This window comes from Rhineura floridana, chromosome 18 (assembly GCF_030035675.1).
Source record: "Rhineura floridana isolate rRhiFlo1 chromosome 18, rRhiFlo1.hap2, whole genome shotgun sequence".
Classification (NCBI taxonomy): domain Eukaryota; kingdom Metazoa; phylum Chordata; class Lepidosauria; order Squamata; family Rhineuridae; genus Rhineura; species Rhineura floridana.
The window spans coordinates 24,911,475-24,932,487 of NC_084497.1; the positions used below are offsets into that span (position 1 = coordinate 24,911,475).

A 21,013-nucleotide genomic window follows, 5' to 3' on the forward strand; every position below is an offset into this window, starting at 1 on the left:
TACGGATCACACTTTCATAAAAACATAGCAAATTAGTATCAAAACACAACACAGTAAACAATAATGTCAAAAAAGGGAACAGTAATAACATCAATAAATGGATGCCTTAATTCCACACCATTAGTACTATATTATCTCAGGCTGCTGCCCTTATTTCCTCTGTATAATACTGATGTGTTTTGTTGTTTTGCTGTTTTTGCATTTTGTGGTGCTGGTCACTGAGGATGACTGATTGATTGATTGAACATCAATAAATATTGCTTAGAAAAAGAAAATTCACACGGCAAAGGCCTGTCTAACAATTTTTTAGGAGATGTCTAAAAGAAGACAGGAATGATCCCTGTTGAACCTCTACTGCCAGAATTCCACAGAGTAGGGCATGCAACAATAAAGGCACAGTTCCTACTAATGGCTGACCAAACCTCAGGGGTGGGGGAACCACCAGAAGTGGCCCACATCGGAAGAGTTTAGCAACTGAAGCATGACCTTGATGACACAAATGGTCCTTAAGGTACTCTGGGCCTAAGTTCAATAGAGCTTTGTGAACACAAGAACCTTGAATCTGACCTGGCAGCTAATAGGTAACCGGTGCAGCTCTCTCAGCAGAGGAGTAACATGTTGCCAGCAGCCTGCTCCTGTGAACAGTCTGTCTGCTGCATCCTGCACTAGCTGCACCTTCCACACAAACAGATACAAGGGGAGCCGCACATAAAGCATGTGACAGTAATCAAGTCTTGAGATTACCAAGTAACCAGTCCAGAAACGGTCAAGGAACAGTCACAGCTGGTGTGGTAGCCAGAGCTGGTAGAAAACACTCCTAGACACAGAGGCCATTTGGTCCTCTAGTGGCTGCGGTGGATCAAGGAGTACCCCCAGGGTGCAGCCTTGGTCCTTTAGAGGGAGTGCAATCCTGTTCAGAGCAAGCAACTGACCTGTCTCCCAGAAATGGGAACCACCCACCCACAACGCCTCTGTCTTTCCAGGATTCAAATTCAGTTTATTGTCCCTCATTCAGTCCACCGCAGCATCCAACTGATGTGTGGCAGCATCCACAAACGGTTTGCACCAACAGCACCATCACTAAAGGTGTTCAGATGCAAGAGGGCTAAGAGTTTGAACAGGTCTAGCTTGCACGGTAAATTGCACCACAAATATTCTTCAAAATAAAATAAAACCTCACAGTCCATAAAGCAGCTTTTACATTTTGCAACCTTACAAAAAACAAACAAAAAAGCAACCCACCAACGTAGCATCATGGTTAGAGTGACGGAGGAGGCCCAAGGAGACCAAATGCTCAAAGCCCGGTATTCCCAGACGGTCTCCCATCCAAGTACCCTACTCAGCTACCGAAATCGGGAGTATTCAGGGTAGTATGGCCATGGGCACAAATATTCTAACTAAATAAAATAAAATGCTGCTCTAAGCACCATGGAAGCAGAATGGGGGGGGGATACAGAAGACCTAGTAAATAATTAAGCAAATAACACACAAAGGCGCCTCTCTCGTCCGAAGTAGTTCTAGATCACACCACCCCTCCAAGGTAGACCAACGCGACTATCGCCCGTCCTCCCTCCCTCCGCAGGAAACCCCTTTTCCCTTTCTTCCACCCAGTCCGTGCCGCGGAGGAGAGAGGAAAGGAAGGGGACCGTCAGCAAGCACAGGCTTCCCCATTTAATCCCTCTTTACCTTCCTCGTCGCCCTTGCCGCCGCCGCCGCCGCCTCCTCGACCTCACTCGCCGGAGATAGTGTCCGGAAGCGAGGCGCCCAACGCACGCATCACTTCCGGCGCGCGGCGATAACGTCACAAGGAAGCGCGAGGGGATTTCCCGCCGGCCCTGCCGCCGCTTGCGACTTTCACAGAACGTCTATTGAAAGCCCATAGACTTTCAATACGAGGCATACAGATCAACTCACTTCTGAGAGCGCTAAGCTCCTTTTCACCCTCCTTTTCAAGGCGGAAGCGAGAGTAGCGAATAGACATCAATGCAGAGTTGTGATAGAGACACACAACGTCTACATGTTACACACCATACTTTCAAAGCACATTTCCTGTCCCCCAAAAATCTTGGAGACTGTAGTCTGGGAAGGGTGCTGAGAACTGTAGCTCTGTGACGGGCAAATTACAGTTCTCAGCACCCTTCCCAAGCTACAGTTCCCAGGATTCTTGGGAGAAGGAGCTCTGTTTTAAAGGTCTGAACAAAGGCTAAAAGCCAGATTTTTAAAAAAGAGTTCTTCCCAAATCAAGGGTGAACAGCCCATGAAAATCGATGGGGAAATCCAGGGTTTGCACTTAGTTGGGACGGTGCAGCAAAATAGAGCCCCTCCATCAACAAAAAGGAGCAGCCTCTTTCCAATTCAGGCTTTCTCTCTCTTGAGTGAGTAAACTATGGAGCTGCATTCAATGCTTGTCCTATTCAGAGCAGACCTACTGAAATTAATGACCATGACTAAATTTCAGTGGGTCTTACTCTTGAGTGCCTGTGGCCACCCTACCCTAAACACGCCGGATCTCGGAAGCTAAGCAGGGTCAGGTCTGATTAGTACTTGGATGGGAGACCACCTGGGAATACTGGGTGCCGTAGGTTTAGAGGAAGGCAATGGTAAACCACCTCTGAATACCTCTTACCATGAAAACCCTATGAATATATATAAAAAAAATTCATAGGGTCGCCATAAGTCATAACTGACTTGAAGGCATACAACAACTCTTATTATCCACTGAAATTCAACCAAATGAAATTAGCAGTTTGCTTTAGGTGGATACAATCCTATGTCTATTGGAATTGTGGTTATCGGGCAGCTCAAATAGTTCACTGACAGTATTCAGGTCAAGATATTTCCTAAGAACATAGGAAGGGGCCTCATATTGAGTCAGACCATTGGTCCACCTACCTCAATACTGGCAGCACGGACTGGCAGCAGCTCATTAGGGTTTCAGACAAGGAATCTTTCCCAGCCATACCTGGAGATGCTGGGAGTTGAACCTGGGACCTTCTGCCTGTAAAGCAAGATGCTCTAACAGTGAGCCACAGCCTTTCCTGTTTCTGTGTTTGCTCCAACAGCCCAAAAGATTAGGCCACATTTACTGCACAGCATTGCATTCAGTGCACTATAGACCACTTCTGCTAAAATATCGCTCAACCTAACTTGCTTGTATCCAATGCTAGTCCAACTCAGAGTAGACCCATTGAAGTTAATGGGCATGAGTACCTTAGGTTCATTCATTTCAAATTCATCTGCTCTGAGAAGGCCTTAGTTGAATACCACCCTTTGTAATGACCAATTTTTTAAAGCAAATACATTTGGCTGAGTACCGTCCAACTATACTGATTGCAGTCTTATGTAGTGGTTAGTGTTTGACTAGAACCTCAGAGTTCAGGGTTCAAATCCCTCAGGCTGGAAAGCTTTGCTAAGCAACCTTGGGCCAGTCACGGGCTCTCAGCCTAACGTACCTCACAAGTTTGTTGTAAGGATAAAATGTGGGGGGAACCATGTACACCACCTTGAGCATCTTAGAGGAAAGGCAGGATATAATAAAATAATAATAATTAAAGGAGGGAGCCTTGTATTTAAGCCATATGCAACCAACAACTTCAGACAGGCAAGCAAGCTCCCAGCATTGAAACCAAGCAACTTCCTAGAGGAAACCACCTCCTCTGCGCTCACCATACAGGTAGTGCTCTCCATTACTTTTCTGAATCCCTAACAGGCTAGTAATAAAAAAAAGAGGCAGCTAGTACAACTTTTCAGATCTTACCTACTGCCTTAGGGACAGTGCCCTGAAACAATTCAGTTACAACTTTGCCTTTTGAAGTGACCAGGATTACATTCTTTCCAGTTGTCGAATTTAGGAACACACAACGCTGCCTTTGAGTCAGGCCATTAGTTCATCCAGCTCAATACTGTCTACACCGACTGGCACCAGCTCTTTGCTAATCTGATGGAACACCTTTTGAAAAACAAACATTTTCTGAAGGAAAAAATAACAGCAATAAAAACATTTGCCCCACACCTCTCTCCCAAGAAAACATTCTTCCTTATAGAGAGCATGATTAACCAATCTACCTTGTTTTTATTTACCAAAGCAGGGTTCTTAGAAGTAACAGTGAACAAAGACAGCGTTGCATATGATTACAGGTTTCTTTCTTTAAAAAATGACAACTTCTCAATTTCTGCCTTACACAGGTAACAAAAGGTCATCCACAGTATCTATCAGATTTTAAGCGAGTCTCAACAGTTAATGGCCTTGAAAGCTGGTTTATAACGCAGGCAGACAAATTACAGTAGTAAATACTGGAAGACTGAACACGCAAAGATATTACATACAGTTTTATTTTCATATTGGTATCCAATACATTTAAGGTTTGGCCCCATTGTGAAAAAGCACCAGTAAGTTTGTGTTCAAGTTTCTGCAGGAAAAGAGGAAACATCTCGCCATTTTCCGGGGAACAAGTCAGAGGGGTTTCTCTAATTTGCAGACATTGCCTGCTTGCATCTGCATAGACTAATTGGAAGTCCCACTGTATTCCATGGGGCTTCCTCCTAGGAAAGACAGCTTTGGAGATCTTTGATTAAAGTCTGCAAAAAAACCTGTCTGTACTCACGTTCTTCCATCCTCAAGGTTGTATCCATCTAAGTCCTACTCACAGTACACCCACTGAAATTAATGAACCTAAGTGACTCATGTCCATTAACTTCAATGGATCTGCTCTGAGTAGGCCCATACAGCCCTAGATTATGTTGGAATACAACTTCCATCATCCCTAGCCAGCTTAGCCAACGGTCAAACATGATGGCAGTTGTAATCCAACAACATATGGAGACCCAAGGTTAGAAGAAGACGGCTCTACACACCTCAGACATAAATTGGTTTGTGCCTGGCTTAACTGTCTCGGCTTCCCAAATAACCTTGGGGGTTGTAGTCTGACAAGAGGGACAAGAATTCCGCTAAGAGTCCCTTAGCACTTTGTCTCTTGGAACGACAGTTTCCAAGATTCCCTGGGAGAAACCAATGGCTAACTCAGTTGTGGCTGCAGCGTAGCTATGCCTCTTTGCGTTTCAGCTTCATAAGGCTATGATAGGAGCAGTGAAGCATACAGGCTGGCCAGGAGACGTGAAAAGAGGCATCTTGTGGACAAGTACAGCCATCCTGAGCATGACCATCTAAGGTCATTAATATTGCAGAGGCCATGCAACGCCAAAACACAGAGATGTTATTTTGGGGTTGCCAATGTGGCACCTGTGAGTGCCATGGTGCCCTTGAGGTCTTCCCATGGAATCCATGAAGCTACTGAGCCCCACCCCCTAAAGGTGGTGAAGGTGGTTACCTTTTTCTCTGTTGAAAGATGCACAGAGCTGAAGGAGGAAGTGGAAAGAGCGACACTCTGTCCCTCTTTCAGCTCGATGTGCTTTTTCAAGAGGCTCAGATTCATTCTCCTGGATCAGACTTTTACACAGATCCCTTGGAAAAGTAAAAGTGGGTGCACGCATACTTTCTCTCATTCCATTATTCAGAGATGGGGCTGATCTGGGGGATAAAAATGACCAGAGACGGTGGCACCCACCGCACTCAGTCAAAAATCTGTGTGTGCCTATGGGCCTATAAAAGGTTGGCGACTCTTGGACTGAACATTTAGTCACTAAACGTTTTGTCCACCGATTAGCTGAGCTGATTAAAAACCTTTTGATTAGTGAAAAAAATTAAGTGCTCCCCATTAATCGGGGGGCAGATTAAAAACACACACCCAACAACAACAACAACACAAAACAGCAATGTACGTATTTATAAAAATATGTCAGCTTAGAAGGTGGTCCCTAATGTGATATGAAAGTGCAACATCTGAAAACTATTGTTGTATTCATGGTCAAGTGAATGCAGACTTAGGCTGCAGCCCTATACTCACTTACCTGGGAGTAAGTCCTATATAACTCAATGAGGCTTACTTCTAAGTATATATGCACAGGACTGAAGTTTTACAAACCAACCAGATAAAAAGCTGTTGATTAGTAGACCAAGGTGTAATTATATCAAGTGGCAATCCTAGCAGCAGTGGCTAGTGTCCATTGGGACTGGTGGGGCGGGAGGCACGGAGGCCAACAGTAGGTGTAACCAGAGCCCTTGATTGGCTGAGCTAGAGCCAATCGCAGGTACAGCAAGCTCATTCTAGTGTTGTCCCCATCCTCCTCCCTGCTGAGTTCTACAAGGGCCAATGCCAAGACTAAGGAAGAGGAAGCTGATAGGCAATGCTACCCCTCTGGACTGGCTGTAAGTAAGAAGGCAAGCAAGTGGGGGCTGGCTGAGGTTGGTGGAGCAGTCCCCCACTTGCCCTAAGGGGCAGCCTCCATTAAACCCTAGCAATGTAGCTGGTGTTCCTGTGGTTCACGTCACACAATTATTTTTTTTTACAACAGGGCAGACTACTCTGCTAAAACTTAACATGGCAGAAAGCAGTACAGGGATGGCACCCCTAAGCTGTCCCCTGTCCAGGCTGCCATTCGCAACCGCTATTTTGTGGGCAAAACATGGTTTGCCAAGACAAATGTTCATTCATTCATTCATGCTTGCTGTGATCTACCTGGGAATAAGCCCTACTGAGCAGATGTGGCTAGGATTGTGCTGTAAATCGCTTATAAAATGCCTTCTAGGGCACAACTGTCCTCCCTAGGGAGTGAACAAAATTTCAAACAATTGTAACCATCATCATGCCAAGCGAGACCACCGATCTACTCTCACCCACTGCTGTCTACACTGAGTTGCGGTGCCTCTCCAGGCAGAGAGTCAGTCCTGTCACCTTCTACTGGAAGGTGGCACAGCACCTGCTTTGCATGCAGAAGTCTCTGGTTCAATCCCTGGCATCTCAGGTACAGGCCTGAGAATAATCCCATCTGAAATCCTGGAGAGCCACTGCCAGTCAGTGTAGACAACACTGAGCCAGATGGACCAATGCTCTGACTCCATATAAGGCAGCGTCCTCTATTTTTGTTAAGGAGAGACCCATCACTCAGTGGTAGAACATCTGCTTTGCGTGCAGAAGATCCCAGGTTCAGTCCCCGGCATCTCCTGGTAGGACTGAGAGAGACTCCTTGCCCAAAAGCCTGGGGAGCCGCTGCCAGTCAGTGTAGACAACACTGGGCTAGATGGACCAGTGGTATGACTTGGGCAGCTTCCTGTGTGCCAATCCTTGCAACCAGGTTCAGCACCCCAGACAGCTCCTGGAAAGTCAGGTTACTTGGATTTCATCCAGAACCTTCAGGATGCAAGGCAGATGCTCTGCCACCAAGACACTGCCTCTCCCCTGCCATAGATTAATGTACTGATCTACAGGATGCTGTCAAGCAGAGGGGGAACAGGGTTACTGGACGTTCCTTAAGCAGTTGCGGAGAGGCAACATAAATTTCTTAAATGCAAAGATGCATCACTGAACACTAAAGTCAGGATCATTCAGACCATGGTATGCCCAATCTCTATGTATGGATGTGACAGTTGGACAGTGAAAAAAGCAGATAAGAGAAAAATCAACTAATTTGGAATGTGGTGTTGGAGGAGAGCTTTGCGCATACCATGGACTGCAAAAAAAGACAAATAACTGGGTGTTAGAACAAATTAAACCAGAACTGTCACTAGAACTAAAATGATGAAACTGACATTATCATACTTTGGACACATAATGAGAAGACATGATTCACTAGAAAAGACAATAATGCTGGGAAAACCAGAAGGGAGTAGAAAAAGAGGAAGGCTAAACAAGCGATGGATTGATTCCATAAAGGAAGCCATCTACAAGATCTGAACAGGGTGGTTCCTGACAGATGCTCTTGGAGGTCACTGATTCACAGGGTCGCCATAAGTCGTAATTGACTTGAAGGTAAATAACAACAACAACAAACATAAGTCTGCACAATCCAATGGCTTCAGCATGATGGGAGCATGCAATTGCTTACTATCCCATATAATTAAACAAGCACAAATAATATATGAACAGAGCTGAGTTAGAGGGGCCCATGGCCCTCCTAGCTACTGTTTTTAGAAGGTTAGAGGGACTGTGATTTGGCTAAAATTATCTCCAGGTATCAGGCGTTGGGAATCACGCATGGGGGTGGGGGGAGCGCTGTTGCACTCAGGTTCCGCTGCCCATCACAGTGTCTGGTTGGCCACAGTGAGAGCAGGATGTTGGCCTGGATGGGCCTTTGGCCAGATCCAGCAGGGATCTTCTTACGTTCTTAAGCAGGATGTAAGCACAATCACCCTCAAAATAGCAGTGGGGCTTAATGGACAATCTGACATGGTATAAATCAAAAATCCAGGGGAGTAGCCATGATGGTTTGTTGCAGTAACAACAAAATGAAAAAGCCTTGTGGCATCTGAAAGGCTAAGAAATTTATGATGGGATAAGCTTTTGTGAACTAGACTCCACTCCAGATGCATGCATTCCTCAGAGTAGCAGCTATGTCTTCACATGGATGCAAAGGAGAGGGGAAAACGTGAAGAAGTGCTGCATTTTGTTTTCTGGAAAAAAATTGAATTTGAAATGTTTTCCTTTGCAAATTTGGAACAAGTTGCATCAGATTTCCCCCCCAGTTTGCATCAGAAAATTTTCTGATATGCTTGAGTGTGATCTAATTTAGCATCTTTATTTTGGGGTCTGTCTGCCCTATACGTTTAAAGCAGTATCAGACCACAGTCATGGTTTCCCCAAAGAATCCTGGGAACTGTAGTTTGTTGGTAGGAGACCCTCATTCCCTTCACAGAGCTGTAATTCCCTGGAACAAGGGATTAATTGCCATGCTGCTCCAGGAGTTGTGACTCTGCGAGGGGGATAGAGGTCTCCTCCTAACAATTCTCAGCACCCTTCACAAAAAAAACATTTCCCAGGATTCTTTGGGGGAAGCCATGGCTGCTTAAAGTGGTATGATGTACTGCTCTGAATGTACAGCCCAGATGGGCCTTAACCTTTGTTTAACCGTGAAACTAACAAGCTTGCCTAATGTTGGATTTGCAACTGGCATCCATTCATTGTTGCAAATGAACTTAGGAAACAAACTTTTCTGCGGAAAAATAAAACACTGGGAAAGAAGATTCTGCCCTGCATCACTGATGTAAAGGTTGCAGATTTCCCACACACCCTGTTTGCACCCAAAAGAGTTTACCTGCCTACTGAGAATTACACTTCATCCAGTTTAGTCAGCAAGCCAGTGGGATACATCAAATGGTAGCCCTACTCAGAGTAGACCCACTGTCATGAATAAACCTCAGTTACTCATGTCCATTAATTTCAACGAATGTTAGTAGGATACAACCCATAACCCGTCTTTATAAAGATGCCACTAAGACTCTGGATTGTAGTCAACTAAGTGTTACTCAGAGTAGACCACTGAGATCAAGTTACTCCTGTCCATTAATTTCAATGGGTCGACTGTGAGTAGGACTAGCATTGGGTTGCTTTTGGTATGTCAGCTCCCTAGGATTGTAGTGGCCTTTTTATCTTCAGGGCATTAAACAGGGATGGGAGTAAGGGGCTCATGTCCGGCCGTGCTAGTTGCTGACCTCAGCCATGCATCCAGAAGGGAATCCAAGCCCCCAGTTCCCCCCACCATCCTTCCCATGACAATACTGTGAACTAACCGTAAACCTCTGCCATTCTGAAAAAAAAATAAAAAAAGAGCGACCCTTCCTCTTCTGATGTTATTCCCAATACGTGCTCTCTGAAGAAAGCTTCACTGTGTATATCAAGCAGCAACCCCCACTTTTCCAAAAGGCCATTACTGATTGCCCTCCTAGGCTCAAAACGGAAAAATAAGGTCCCAAAGTTGGCCACCTATCTGACCTCTGGCACAAAATACTTCCCAACCCACGCTTGTAAAAATATACATTTCAGTTCAGAGGGAACCTGACATTTCAGTTTGGCATGTGCGTGTGTGTAAGAGGATTGCTATCGAAATTACACGCATGCATGTTTGTGTGCGTATATATAAGAGGATTGCTTTCAAAATTGCTGATGTTGTCTCCTTGATGGCTGAAAGGACTCTAGAGGGGTTTGTGGGGAGGGAGGGAGAGGGAGAGGGAGAGAGAGAGGGAGAGGGAGAAGGAGAGAGAGAGGGAGGGAGGGAGAGAGAGAGGGAGAGAGGGAGGGAGAGAGGGAGGGAGGGAGAGAGGGAGGGAGGGAGAGAGGGAGAGAGGTATCCCGTCTTAACTTTCAGTCTATTATATATTTAGGGTTCAGAGGTCATGGGGTGCGCATCTGGCACCCAGCATGCTAGTGGTTAAGAATCCCTGCAGCCCCAGGCTGATCCACCTTTGCTGGTTTCGGGTCTCCAGGAGACAAGGCTCTCGCACCATCTTGGGATCCAGGACCGGCTGAGCTCATCTCCAAACTGACAGTCGGTTGTTAGACTTTTTGAAATGCAGTCGCTTCAGCTCAAGTGCAGAGCAAAGAATGTCTGTCTGCTCCCTGCAACAGATAAGATTTGGGGGGGGGGGCAGGTGCGGTGGAGGAAATTCCCATATTTCACAATTCTTTGGTGGAGGCTGGACCCCAAGCGACCACCTGACATATCTGCACGGGCTTTATTTAGAAAGAGTCAAAAGCAAAGCATGGCGCCAGCTTATTCATAAGCCCTTCTGTTCTATACATCCACTTTTCCGAGAGCAATCCTCCTCATCTCGCGTCTCATTTTTCTCAACCTGCACCCAGAAAACACAGCAGGCCACAGGTCCCATGGATCTCCAGGATTTCGGACTCCCAATAAAAGCCCAAAAGTTGGAGCGAAGGGACAAGAGGACGGTCTCATTCATACGGCTTTAAGTCCTTGGGAATCAGCAGCTAGGTATCTTCGCTCAGGCTTTGGGATGTTTGGAGAGGGGACGCCGCGGCCAGGCTCTGAATGGTTTTTTGCTGGTGTTGCTTTGCCTTGTTGTAGAGCAGGACCCCAACCATCACCAGGACGGTGCCGACGGCCGAGAGGCTGGTGATCTTGTTACCAAACACGATGATGCTCAGCCAGATGGACAGGGCGTGCTTGACGGTGCTGGCAACGCTGAAAAGGCAGAAGAAAATGGAATTAAAAAAAAAAAGATTCAGAAAGACATAGAAAGCTGCCTTATAACAAGCGAGAACAACAGTCCATCGAGCTTGGTAGTGTCTACACAGACCGGCAGCGGCGCTCCAAGGTTTCAGACGGGGTTCTCTCCCAGTCCTACCTGGAGATGCCATTGGGGATTGAACCTGAGACCTTCTGCTTCCAAACAGAGGCACCACCACTGAGCTACAACCCTTCCCCAAAGATGGGTGGAACTGGCTAAGCCATTCATATGAAGCTGCCGGATATGGGGCTAGCCTTTTAGCATTTTAGCAGACTGGGTGAGGCATAAAAGCATAGGGTTGCATCCAACTAAGGCCCCATTTGCATTGTATGAAAAATTATATAATAAATAAATAAATAACAATAACAGCAACAACAACAATAACCCGCCCTTCCTCCCAAAGGGATCTCAGGATGGAAAACAGACAATGAAGGACTAAAAACATCTTAAAAAACAATTCCAGCACAGATGCAGACTGGGATAAGGTCCCTGCTTAAAAAGCTCGTTGGAAGAGGAAGGTCTTCAGTAGGCGCCGAAAAGATAACAGAGACGGCGCCTGCGTAATATGTAAGGGGAGGGAATTCCAAAGGGTCGGTGCCACAGCACTAAAGGTCTGCTTCCTTTTATTGATTGATTGATTGATTGATTGATTGATTGCACTTGTATACCGCCCCATAGCTGAAGCTCTCTGGGTGGTTTACAGCAATCAAAAACATTAAAACAAATATACAATTTAAAACACATATTTTAAAAACAATTTAAAACACAATTTAAACACATACTAAAACACATGCTAAAATGCCTGGGAGAAGAGGAAAGTCTTGACCTGGCGCCGTAAAGATAACAGTGTTGGCGCCAGGCGCACCTCGTCAGGAAAATCATTCCATAATTTGGGGGCCACCACTGAGAAGGCCCTCTCCCTTGTTGCCACCCTCCGAGCTTCCCTTGGAGTAGGCACCCGGAGGAGGGCCTTTGATCTTGAACGTAGTGTACGGGTGGGTTCGTATCAGGAGAGGCATTCCATCAGGTATTGTGGTCCCAAGCCGTGTAAGGCTTTATAGGTCAAAACCAGCACCTTGAATTGAGCTCGGAAACATACAAGCAGCCAATGCAAGCAGGCCAGAATCGGTTTTATATGTTCAGACTGTCTGGTCCCTGTTACCAATCTGGCCGCTGCATTTTGCACAAGCTGCCGTTTCTGAACCGTCTTCAAAGGCAGCCCCACACAGAGTGCATTGCAGTAATCTAATTTGGAGGTTACCAGAGCATGGACAACTGAAGCCAGGTTATCCCTGTCCAGATAGGGACGTAGTTGGGCCACCAACCGAAGTTGGTAGAAGGCACTCCGTGCCACCGAGGCTACCTGAGCCTCAAGTGACAGAGATGATTCTAGGAGAACCCCCAAGCTACGAACCTGCTCCTTCAGGGGGAGTGCAACCCCATCCAGGACAGGTTGGACATCCACCATCCGGTCAGAAGAACCACCCACTAGCAGCATCTCAGTCTTGTCTGGATTGAGCCTCAGTTTATTAGCCCTCATCCAGTCCATTGTCTCAGCCAGGCACCAGTTCAGCACATTGACAGCCTCACCTGAAGAAGATGAAAAGGAGAAATAGAGCTGCATGTCATCAGCATACTGATGACAATGCACTCCAAAGCTCCGGATGACCACACCCAATGGTTTCATGTAGATGTTGACCAGCATGGGGGACAGAACTGACCCCTGCGGAACCCCATACTGGAGAGTCCAGGGTGCCGAGCAATATTCCCCAAGCACCACCTTCTGGAGGTGACCTGCCAAGTAGGAGTGGAACCACTACAATGCAGTACCTCCCACTCCCAACTCAGCCAGTCTTCCCAGAAGGATACCATGGTCGATGGTATCGAAAGCCGCTGAGAGATCAAGGAGAATCAACAGTCACACTCCCCCTGTCTCTCTCCCGACAAAGGTCATCATACAGGGCGACCAAGGCTGTTTCCGTGCCAAAACCAGGCCTGAAACCCGACTGAAATTGATCCAGATAATCGGTCTCATCCAAGAGTGTCTGGAGCTGGCCTGCAACCACTCGTTCCAGGACCTTGCCCAGGAATGGAACATTTGCTACCGGCCTATAGTTATTAAGATTTTCTGGGTCCAGGGAGGGCCTCTTCAGGAGTGGTCTCACTACCGCCTCTTTCAGGCAGCCAGGGACCACCCCCTCTTACAGAGAGGCATTAATCACCTCCCTGGCCCAGCCGGCTGTTCCATCCCTGCTAGCTTTTATTAGCCAAGAAGGGCAAGGATCCAGCACAGGAGTGGTTGCACGAACCTGTCCAAGCACCTTGTCAACGTCCTCAAGCTGCACCAACTGAAACTCATCCAAGAAATCAGGACAAGGCTGTGCTCTGGATACCTACAATAATTCACCTGCTATAATTACTATTATTATTTACATTTGTCAGTCTCTTTCTACAAAATAAAAGTCTCAAAGCGACTTAACAAGACTGCCTTCCCAATTGGATGGTGCTTTGTAGTTGGCGTTCCTTCTGCAGAGAGAGAGAGAGAGAGAGAGAATCTGCATACGGGGGGGGGGATTCCATTAAAAAAATTCTCCTTTGAGCCCCCGGGAAGCGTGGAGGAGGCGCACAGCCCACAGAAGCACGTTGTTGTGCGGAACAGACCTCCTGATCAGATGGTATCTGCAGGAGGCCCTCGCCTGCAGAGCACAGTGATCGACTGATTATATAAGTAGTAAGATGGTCTTTCAGGTATCCTGGTCCCAAGCTCTATAGGGCTTTGTACACCAAAACCAGGACCTTGAACTTAGGCCGGCAGCTACACATAAATCTCATTTTTATCCCCCCAAGACAAAAATGGGGAGTATTTTTTTTTTTTAACCTGAAAGTCACAGGGGAAATCTTGCCCATCAAAGCATAGGCCGTAACGCTTTGGAGGTGGAAGAGGATGCCGTCGATGAGGAGCAGCACGATGATGTCTTGATTGTACTGGAAACTCTTTCCGCTTTTCCCGATTACCGGCACATCCTAAGAAAGGCAGGGTGGGGGGGTGGGGGGAGAAAAAGAAAGCATAAGACTGAGGAAAGGCAGCGAAGGCCTCATCAACATGCGCAAAAGAACAATGGCTGGTGAGTGGGGAGACAGCCTGGACCACAGGCATGGAGCCAGACCTTGGTCCACCTAGCTCAGTATTCTCCACACTGACTGGCAGCGGCTCTCCAGGGATTCAGGCAGGGGATATTCCCAGCCCTCCCTGGAGATGCCATTGGGGATTGAGCCGGGGTCCTTCTGCATGCAAACCAGATGCTCTGCCCCTGAGCTGCAGACCGTTGCTCAAACCAATGGCTTGGACCCAGATTAGAACACGGGAGAACATAGGATGCTGACTTACATCAATCAGACCAATGGTGCATCCAGCACTGACTGGCAGCAGCTCTCCAGGGTTTTCAGAAGGGGCATTTGCAGCCTTCCCTACAGGTGCCGGGAATTGAAGCTGGGGGTCCCTGCATCGCACTACCATTGAGCTATGGCCCTTCAGTGCTGTAAGCTTAGAGTCCAAAACATTTGGAGGGCCATAGGTTTCCCATTATTGCTTTGCAACAGGGGTGGAGATTTTTATCTCCCCTCCCTTCACTCCCGCGGGCCAACTTTGACAGACTAGTGGAACCGCCCACCTATCAAACTTATGATGTCCTAAAGGTGCCAGGTGACTGACAGGTAGGCAGTTCCATCTGCTTGTCAAAGTTGAGGGAGACAGTGGCCAGGGGAGCAGTACTGAGTACTCGCCAGCTGGCGAGCAAAGAGTTCAATCCTGCTTCCTGCAGGATTGAACACTGTACCCATCAGCTGATGAATCCCACTGCGTTGGCTGCGGTTTGGGAAAAACAGCCTCGTGGACCAAATTGGAGCCTCTGGTGGGCCAAGGTTGGCCTGTTGGCCATGTTGGAAGTGGGGCAAGAGCCACTCCTGTTTGGGTTCTTTTGTGTGCATTCCAGAAGAAAGATAGGGTTAGGGTCCTCCAGCTGACTAGGCTTGCCTACCTTTACCTGTGCTGTTCTCTGCCTAACTTCCTTCCGTTGTAAACTGATATGTTCAGGGAAGCTGACTTGCCCCTCCTTCCTTTGTCTTCTTCTTTGACAGTCGGAGGAGAGAGGAGACATCTCTGTCTTTGCTCTCTCTCCGGAGCCATGAGGGCAAGACCTACGTCTGGGCATTGTGCCTCCAACTTTGTTAGTTAGAACTAGGTGTGCCTTTCCTATCTACTATAGATTTCTATAAACAAAGTAGCTTTTTCTTACTTTACTATGTCTGAAGCCTCAATGATTTAAATGCAGGGTAACAGACTGTTTCTTAGGTAAATACACACACTGGCACACATGCAGCACAGAACGCTGAGTTATTCTGCATGTCCATAACAGGCCAGAGGTTCCCCTCCCCACTTTACAAGGATCCAGCTTGGATGGCTTTAAAGATTAGACAAATTCATGGAGGACAGGGCTATCAATGGCTACTAGCCTTGATGGCTGTGCTCTGCCACCCTAGTCAGAGGCAGCATGCTTCTGAAAACCAGTTGCCAGAAGCCTCAGGAGGGGGGAGTGTTCTTGCACTCGGGTCCTGCTTGCGGGCTTACCCCAGGCACCTGGTTGGCCACTGTGAGAACAGGATGCTGGACTAGATGGGCCACTGGCCTGATCCAGTAGGCTCTTCTTATGTTCTTATGATCAGGACGCTTTGCATATTGGTGTAACCCTTACAACACCCCAGTAAAGGCAGGCATTCATGTTCCCATAATGCACTTGGGGAGGAAGCAGCTGAGACTGAGGGACAGCGGCTTGCTTAGGGAGTTTGTATCAGAGGAAGATTTTAACCTGCAATACTTTAAAAATGGAATAAGCAGTGGAGGCTGGTCCATTTGGTCCAACCTCACTCTGCCCCTAGCCAGCCCTCATTGGCCTACCTTCTTACAACCAGTCCAGGGGGTGGCCCTGCCTGTCACTTTCCTCCTGTCAGCACTGCCCCCTGTAGAACTCAGCAAGGAGAAGGATGGCTGCAAAACTAGAATTAGTTCGCTCTGCCTGTCATTGGCTCTTGGCTGCGCCTGTCATTGGCTCTGGCTCCGCCTACCGTTGGCCTCCTGGTCTTCCACCCCACCCAAGAAAATATCTCACCATGAAAAAGATCCAAGCTGGAATAAGCATGATGACTGCAGCCGCGCTGGTGTAGAACTGAAGCTCCGGAGCGCTACAGAAGTGATGTGGTGGAGAGAATTAATCAAGGGAAATTAGCATTTGGCATGGCTGTGATAGAAAAAAGAGTCAGAAAAATGAAATAGCAGAACGGAAGACACCGCTGGATTTAAAAGGTCATGTTCTAACCCCCTCCCTCCCAAAGAAAAGGACAATCATTTGCCTGTTACAGACTGAGGCCCCTATACATTTAAGACACTATCATACCACTTTAAAGTTGTGGCTTCCTCCACTGAATCCTGGGAACTGTAGTTTGTCAAGGCTGCTAAGAGCTGTTCGGAGAACCCTATTTCCTCTCACAGAGCCATGGTTCCCAGAGTTCCCCGGGGAGGGGGATTAATTTGTTAAACCACTCTAAAAACTGTAGCTCTGTGAGGGGGTCTCCGAACAACTCTCTGCCCCCTTAACAAACCACCGGTCTTGGGATTCTTTTTTTTTTGGGGGGGGGGAACCATAACTGTTTAAAGTGTCACCATAGTGATTTAAATGTACAGTGCAGATGGGCTTTATAAAGCGTTACCGACAGCCGTGGTCAATAACAACGTCAGGCAATGAAACTGGCGAAAAAAAATAGGCCAAGAGCAAAAGGAATCATGTGGCAATCGCTACAAACTGCAGCATGAAAAGTGATGTTATTTACTTCCAGCATGGCACAGTCATTGGGGCACACTGTGTTGCATAGTTACAAGAGGAAAAGTCTCTGCCCCGAGGGGTTTGCAATCTAAAAATTGACACGGCGGAACAACTTCAGAAAGGGAGGGAAGCGGAAGCAGAAGGAAACAGGGCAAATGTGGACTCCAACTCCCAACAGCCGCGGCCAGCGCGGAGGGCATCACATTAGCTACCCCTGTGGTAACGCCAGAGAGAGCTCGATGATGAGAAGAGTCCCAACTCTGCTGTAGTAGGAGGCCAAGACCTCTCGGAAGGGAAGGTGAGGTTTTGGGCTGGCCGCTCCCTTCTTGGGGAGATTGCGAAACGAGGAGGACTCTACGGCAGTTCGGCGCAGTAAAGAGCAAATAGTGTTTCTGAAACACGAGAGGTACTTACGAGAAGCGGTACTTGTCCCCGCTGAGCAGTTTTTTGGAGAAAACGTTCTGTAAACTACAAGGGGGAGGAAATCACATGTTAATTTTTTTAGCTGTCGCTGAGAAGGAAAAAAGGAATGTTTGGAGAGATAATAATTAAATTTATTGTGATTATTATGATTATTATTAAGATTTGTTAGTCACTTTTGTTATCCAAAAGTCTCCAAGCAAATTAACAATGCATTTTAAAACTTAAATACATTATACTATTATACACACACACACCATGCTCATATTCACCTGGTAGCACTCGGCACTCCCTAATGTATGAAACTCACTCTCTCTCTCTTACACACACACTATGCTCACACTCATTTGATATCACCCCTAATGTATGAAACACTCTCTCTCTCCCCCCTACCCACTCTTTCGCTCACACACACACACACTCATTCACTCACTCATCTGGTAGGACTCCCTAACATATCATACTCTCTCACTTACTTACACACACACAGACACGCCACACGCCTCTGTCCGTTACCAGTCCATGATGTTCGTAGATAAAGCTGCGGAGAAGCCGAGGACGTTGAAGCTCAGCTCCGTTGCGGTGCACAAAGCAAGCCCTCCCATGACGGGAACAAGAGACAGGTTTACGAGCAACCCTGGGGGCAGAGGGGCGATCGGAGGGGGAGGGAGAAAGCGAAGAGAAAAACCAGGTTAAAACAAACCAGAGGTGTTTGAAACGTGGCACTAAGCCCTACATCCAAAGAGGCTTACCATTCAGTTGTGGTCACATCAGCTGACCACCACAGATCTCGCTGCCCTGTTTGTTGAGATTCAGGAAGGGCAAATCAGGACGGACAAGAGAGAATCCTCCTTTACGCAGAGCATAATCAGGATATGGAATTTGCTGTCTAAAGATGCCATGATCGTCTGCTTTAGAACAAGGGTAGGGAACAGGACACAGCTGCAGGGCCGGATCCTTACCTCCCCATTCATACCCACCTCTGTGGGCCAACCTCAGGGCCAGGAGCCAAATGCGGCCCTCCAAGCCTCTCTACTTGGCCCTCGGAACTCTCCCCAGGCCATATCCCTCAACGTCCCTGCTGCACGCCCTGAGTGTTTGCACCGGGCTAACATGTGTCCTTGAGCTCTCATCGTGGCTTTTGCGTGCCTGGATGGAGAGCGAGAGGTATGCGTTTGTCGCAACCAGCCTGTTGGCCAAAGGTAAAATGTACCTTGGCTGCTCCACCCACTTTTGCCTCGGGCCCCGCCCACCACTGGCATATGGCCCTCAGAAAGTAGCCTGGAGAAGAGCGGCTCCCTCACTTTAGGAACTAAAAATGTGTTATTTTAAAATGGACTTTCATCAATGACTGCATCAGATTGTATTTAATGCTGTATATATTCTGGAAAGTTGTTTGGCTGCTCGCTATGCAGTTGGGCATCTCTTAAGACATTGTAACCAAATTCTGCACAATGGTTCCTGAAATCAAGCAGCAGGTTTGCTACTACGTTTCGATACAACTGGGTGCCATTTTGAATCAAGATGGCAGACGGAACCTTTCAAAACAGCACTGATGTTAGCTACCGATTTCAAAACAGAGCGGATTTTTCTTAGCATTCCCGAGCAACGCCAGATACGAGGCTGCTAGTTGTATTATAACGTTGTTGCTGTTGCGATACAAACCGTGGAGAGGAGCAGGACTCCAGCTTCATCAAGGATGCCGCGCAATAAGATCAGCCTCAAAAGGCCTCCTCTCTATCCCACCAGTTAAAACAGCTAGACTGGTGAGGACTAGGGAGAGGGCTTTTTCTATTGTGGCTCCCACTCTGTGGAATTCCCTCCCAAACGATCTCCGTCACGCCCCCGCTATGATGAGCTTCCGCCGGGCCTCGAAGACCTGGCTCTTCAGACAGGCTTTTGGGGTGGGTTAGGTTTATTACTACTGTTGAGATTTTAATGTTTAATGTATTTGTATGTTTTTATTCTGTACGTCGCCCAGAGTGGCTGGACAACCAGCCAGATGGGCGACGAACAAATCTAATAAATAAATAAAATAAATAAAAATAAATGTCATTGTCATCATTATGCTAAAAAAACAACACCCCACTTCTTTGTGTCAGCAAGACTTACCAGTGTACTCTCCTAAAATCATACGGGACATGATAACAGTAAAAATGGGAGCAGAGCTTTTCACCGTCTCAGCAAAGGAAACCGCTACGTTCTTGAGACTGACGAGGCCCAAGACCACCGTGGCAAACCTGAAGAGAGAAGAGGGTCACAAAGTTTAAAAACAAAAGCAAGTTTATTTTTTAATTTTATTTATTTTTCAAAAAGCAACTCACTCATTCTCTGGTGGAAGAGAATACCCTTTTTGTGCAACGTCCCCAGGCCTCTCTGGTTAAACTTTTAAGATACGTTTATTTTGAGATCAGATGTGTTTAGATGGGCCCATTTTGAGGGGGAAATATGTTTAGAAATACGTACGGGTGGGAAAAGACATTCAAAATGACATGTTTTGATTTTAACATGTTTTTAGTGATTTATTATTTGTTTGCTGCCATGGGCTCCCACTGGGAGGAAGGACAGGATATAAATTTAGATAGTAGTAGGAGTAGTAGAGATGGATTGATTCCATCAAGGAAGCCACAGACCTGAACTAACAAGATCTGAACAGGGTGGTTCATGACAGATGCAATTGGAGGTCACCGATTCATAGGGACGCCATAAGTCGTGGTTGACTTGGAGGCACATAACAACAACAAGAACAACAACAGTAGCAGTAGGAGTAGTAATTCAGATCTAACTGAACTTTCAGGGTTTTTTTTTAAAAAAATCATAGATTAATGTGGAAACTGACAAATGAACATACATGAGAGTGATATGGGAAGTATCTAAGTCCTACTCAGAGCAGACACATTGAAATTAATGGACCTGTTAGTCATATTCAGCAGATCTACCCCGAGTAGGATTAGGAATAGATACAACTCATGGGCCGGAATCAGACTGATCCCTCCATTCCTTGGTGGGACATAAAATAGCCACCTTGAGTGCTGTATTTAAAAAGAAAAAAAGTGAAAGACAATCAAAGAAATAAATGTTCTCCTTAAAACAGGGGTGGGGAACCTCAAGCAAAAGAGTGGCCCTCCGGGCCTCCCTATCTGGCCCTCAGAACTCTTCCCAGGCCACACCCCTGAGTATATTTGCCTGGCTGGAACATGTCCTTGAACTCTGAAAATCCCTCTTGCTTGCCAGGATGGAGGACGGAGAGGGGGGTTGTGAGTGTGAGTAGATACGAGTGTGCTGTACATAGATAAAATGTACATCCATTGCTCTGCCCACTTTTGGGCTCTGGCCACGCCCACCGCTAGCACCTGGCCCTCGGAAGATTGCCCAGAACTGAACGTGGCCCTCGGGCCAAGAAAGCTCCCTTGCCACCCCTGCCGTGGAAAGATCTCAAGCAACCTCCTTACCTCATCAGCCCGACAAACAACATGATCATGAGGAAGTTGGGAGGGTAGGAGAGGCGGCTCTTGTGCTGGTGCAGGCAGCAGGGGACAAACATTTTGACACAGCCTATGAAAGTGGTGGAGAGCATCTGGACGGCACCTGGAAGAAACATGCGCTCAGCGTTAGACAGGGACCAGCGGGCGATCCA

General features: G+C 47.0%; 2 protein-coding genes across 6 annotated transcripts in view; both read right to left on the minus strand.

Moving 5' to 3' along the window:
* Positions 1-3,949, minus strand: part of LOC133372873 (cyclin-dependent kinase 11B) — a 30,352-nt gene extending 26,403 nt beyond the window's left edge. For 3 of the 5 annotated variants that reach the window (XM_061601980.1, XM_061601979.1, XM_061601977.1), the window contains exon 1: positions 1,687-1,805. The gene's annotated coding sequence lies outside the window, so the exon portion shown is untranslated. Of the gene's footprint in view, positions 1-1,686; positions 1,807-2,892; positions 2,999-3,757 lie in introns of those variants that run through there. The other 2 variants (XM_061601978.1, XM_061601981.1) reach the window with 2 other exon arrangements.
* A 365-nt stretch (positions 3,950-4,314) lies between these two features.
* SLC35E2B (solute carrier family 35 member E2B) overlaps positions 4,315-21,013 on the minus strand; it is a 27,805-nt gene continuing 11,106 nt past the window's right edge. Inside the window, exons 3-9 of the mRNA XM_061601983.1 lie at positions 20,829-20,964; positions 19,489-19,616; positions 17,893-18,013; positions 17,371-17,424; positions 16,246-16,318; positions 13,959-14,104; positions 4,315-11,034 (exon numbers count right to left, since the gene is read on the minus strand). Of these exons, the coding sequence (XP_061457967.1) occupies positions 10,821-11,034; positions 13,959-14,104; positions 16,246-16,318; positions 17,371-17,424; positions 17,893-18,013; positions 19,489-19,616; positions 20,829-20,964 (872 nt within the window). The 3' untranslated portion in view covers positions 4,315-10,820. The remainder of the gene's footprint in view (positions 11,035-13,958; positions 14,105-16,245; positions 16,319-17,370; positions 17,425-17,892; positions 18,014-19,488; positions 19,617-20,828; positions 20,965-21,013) is intronic.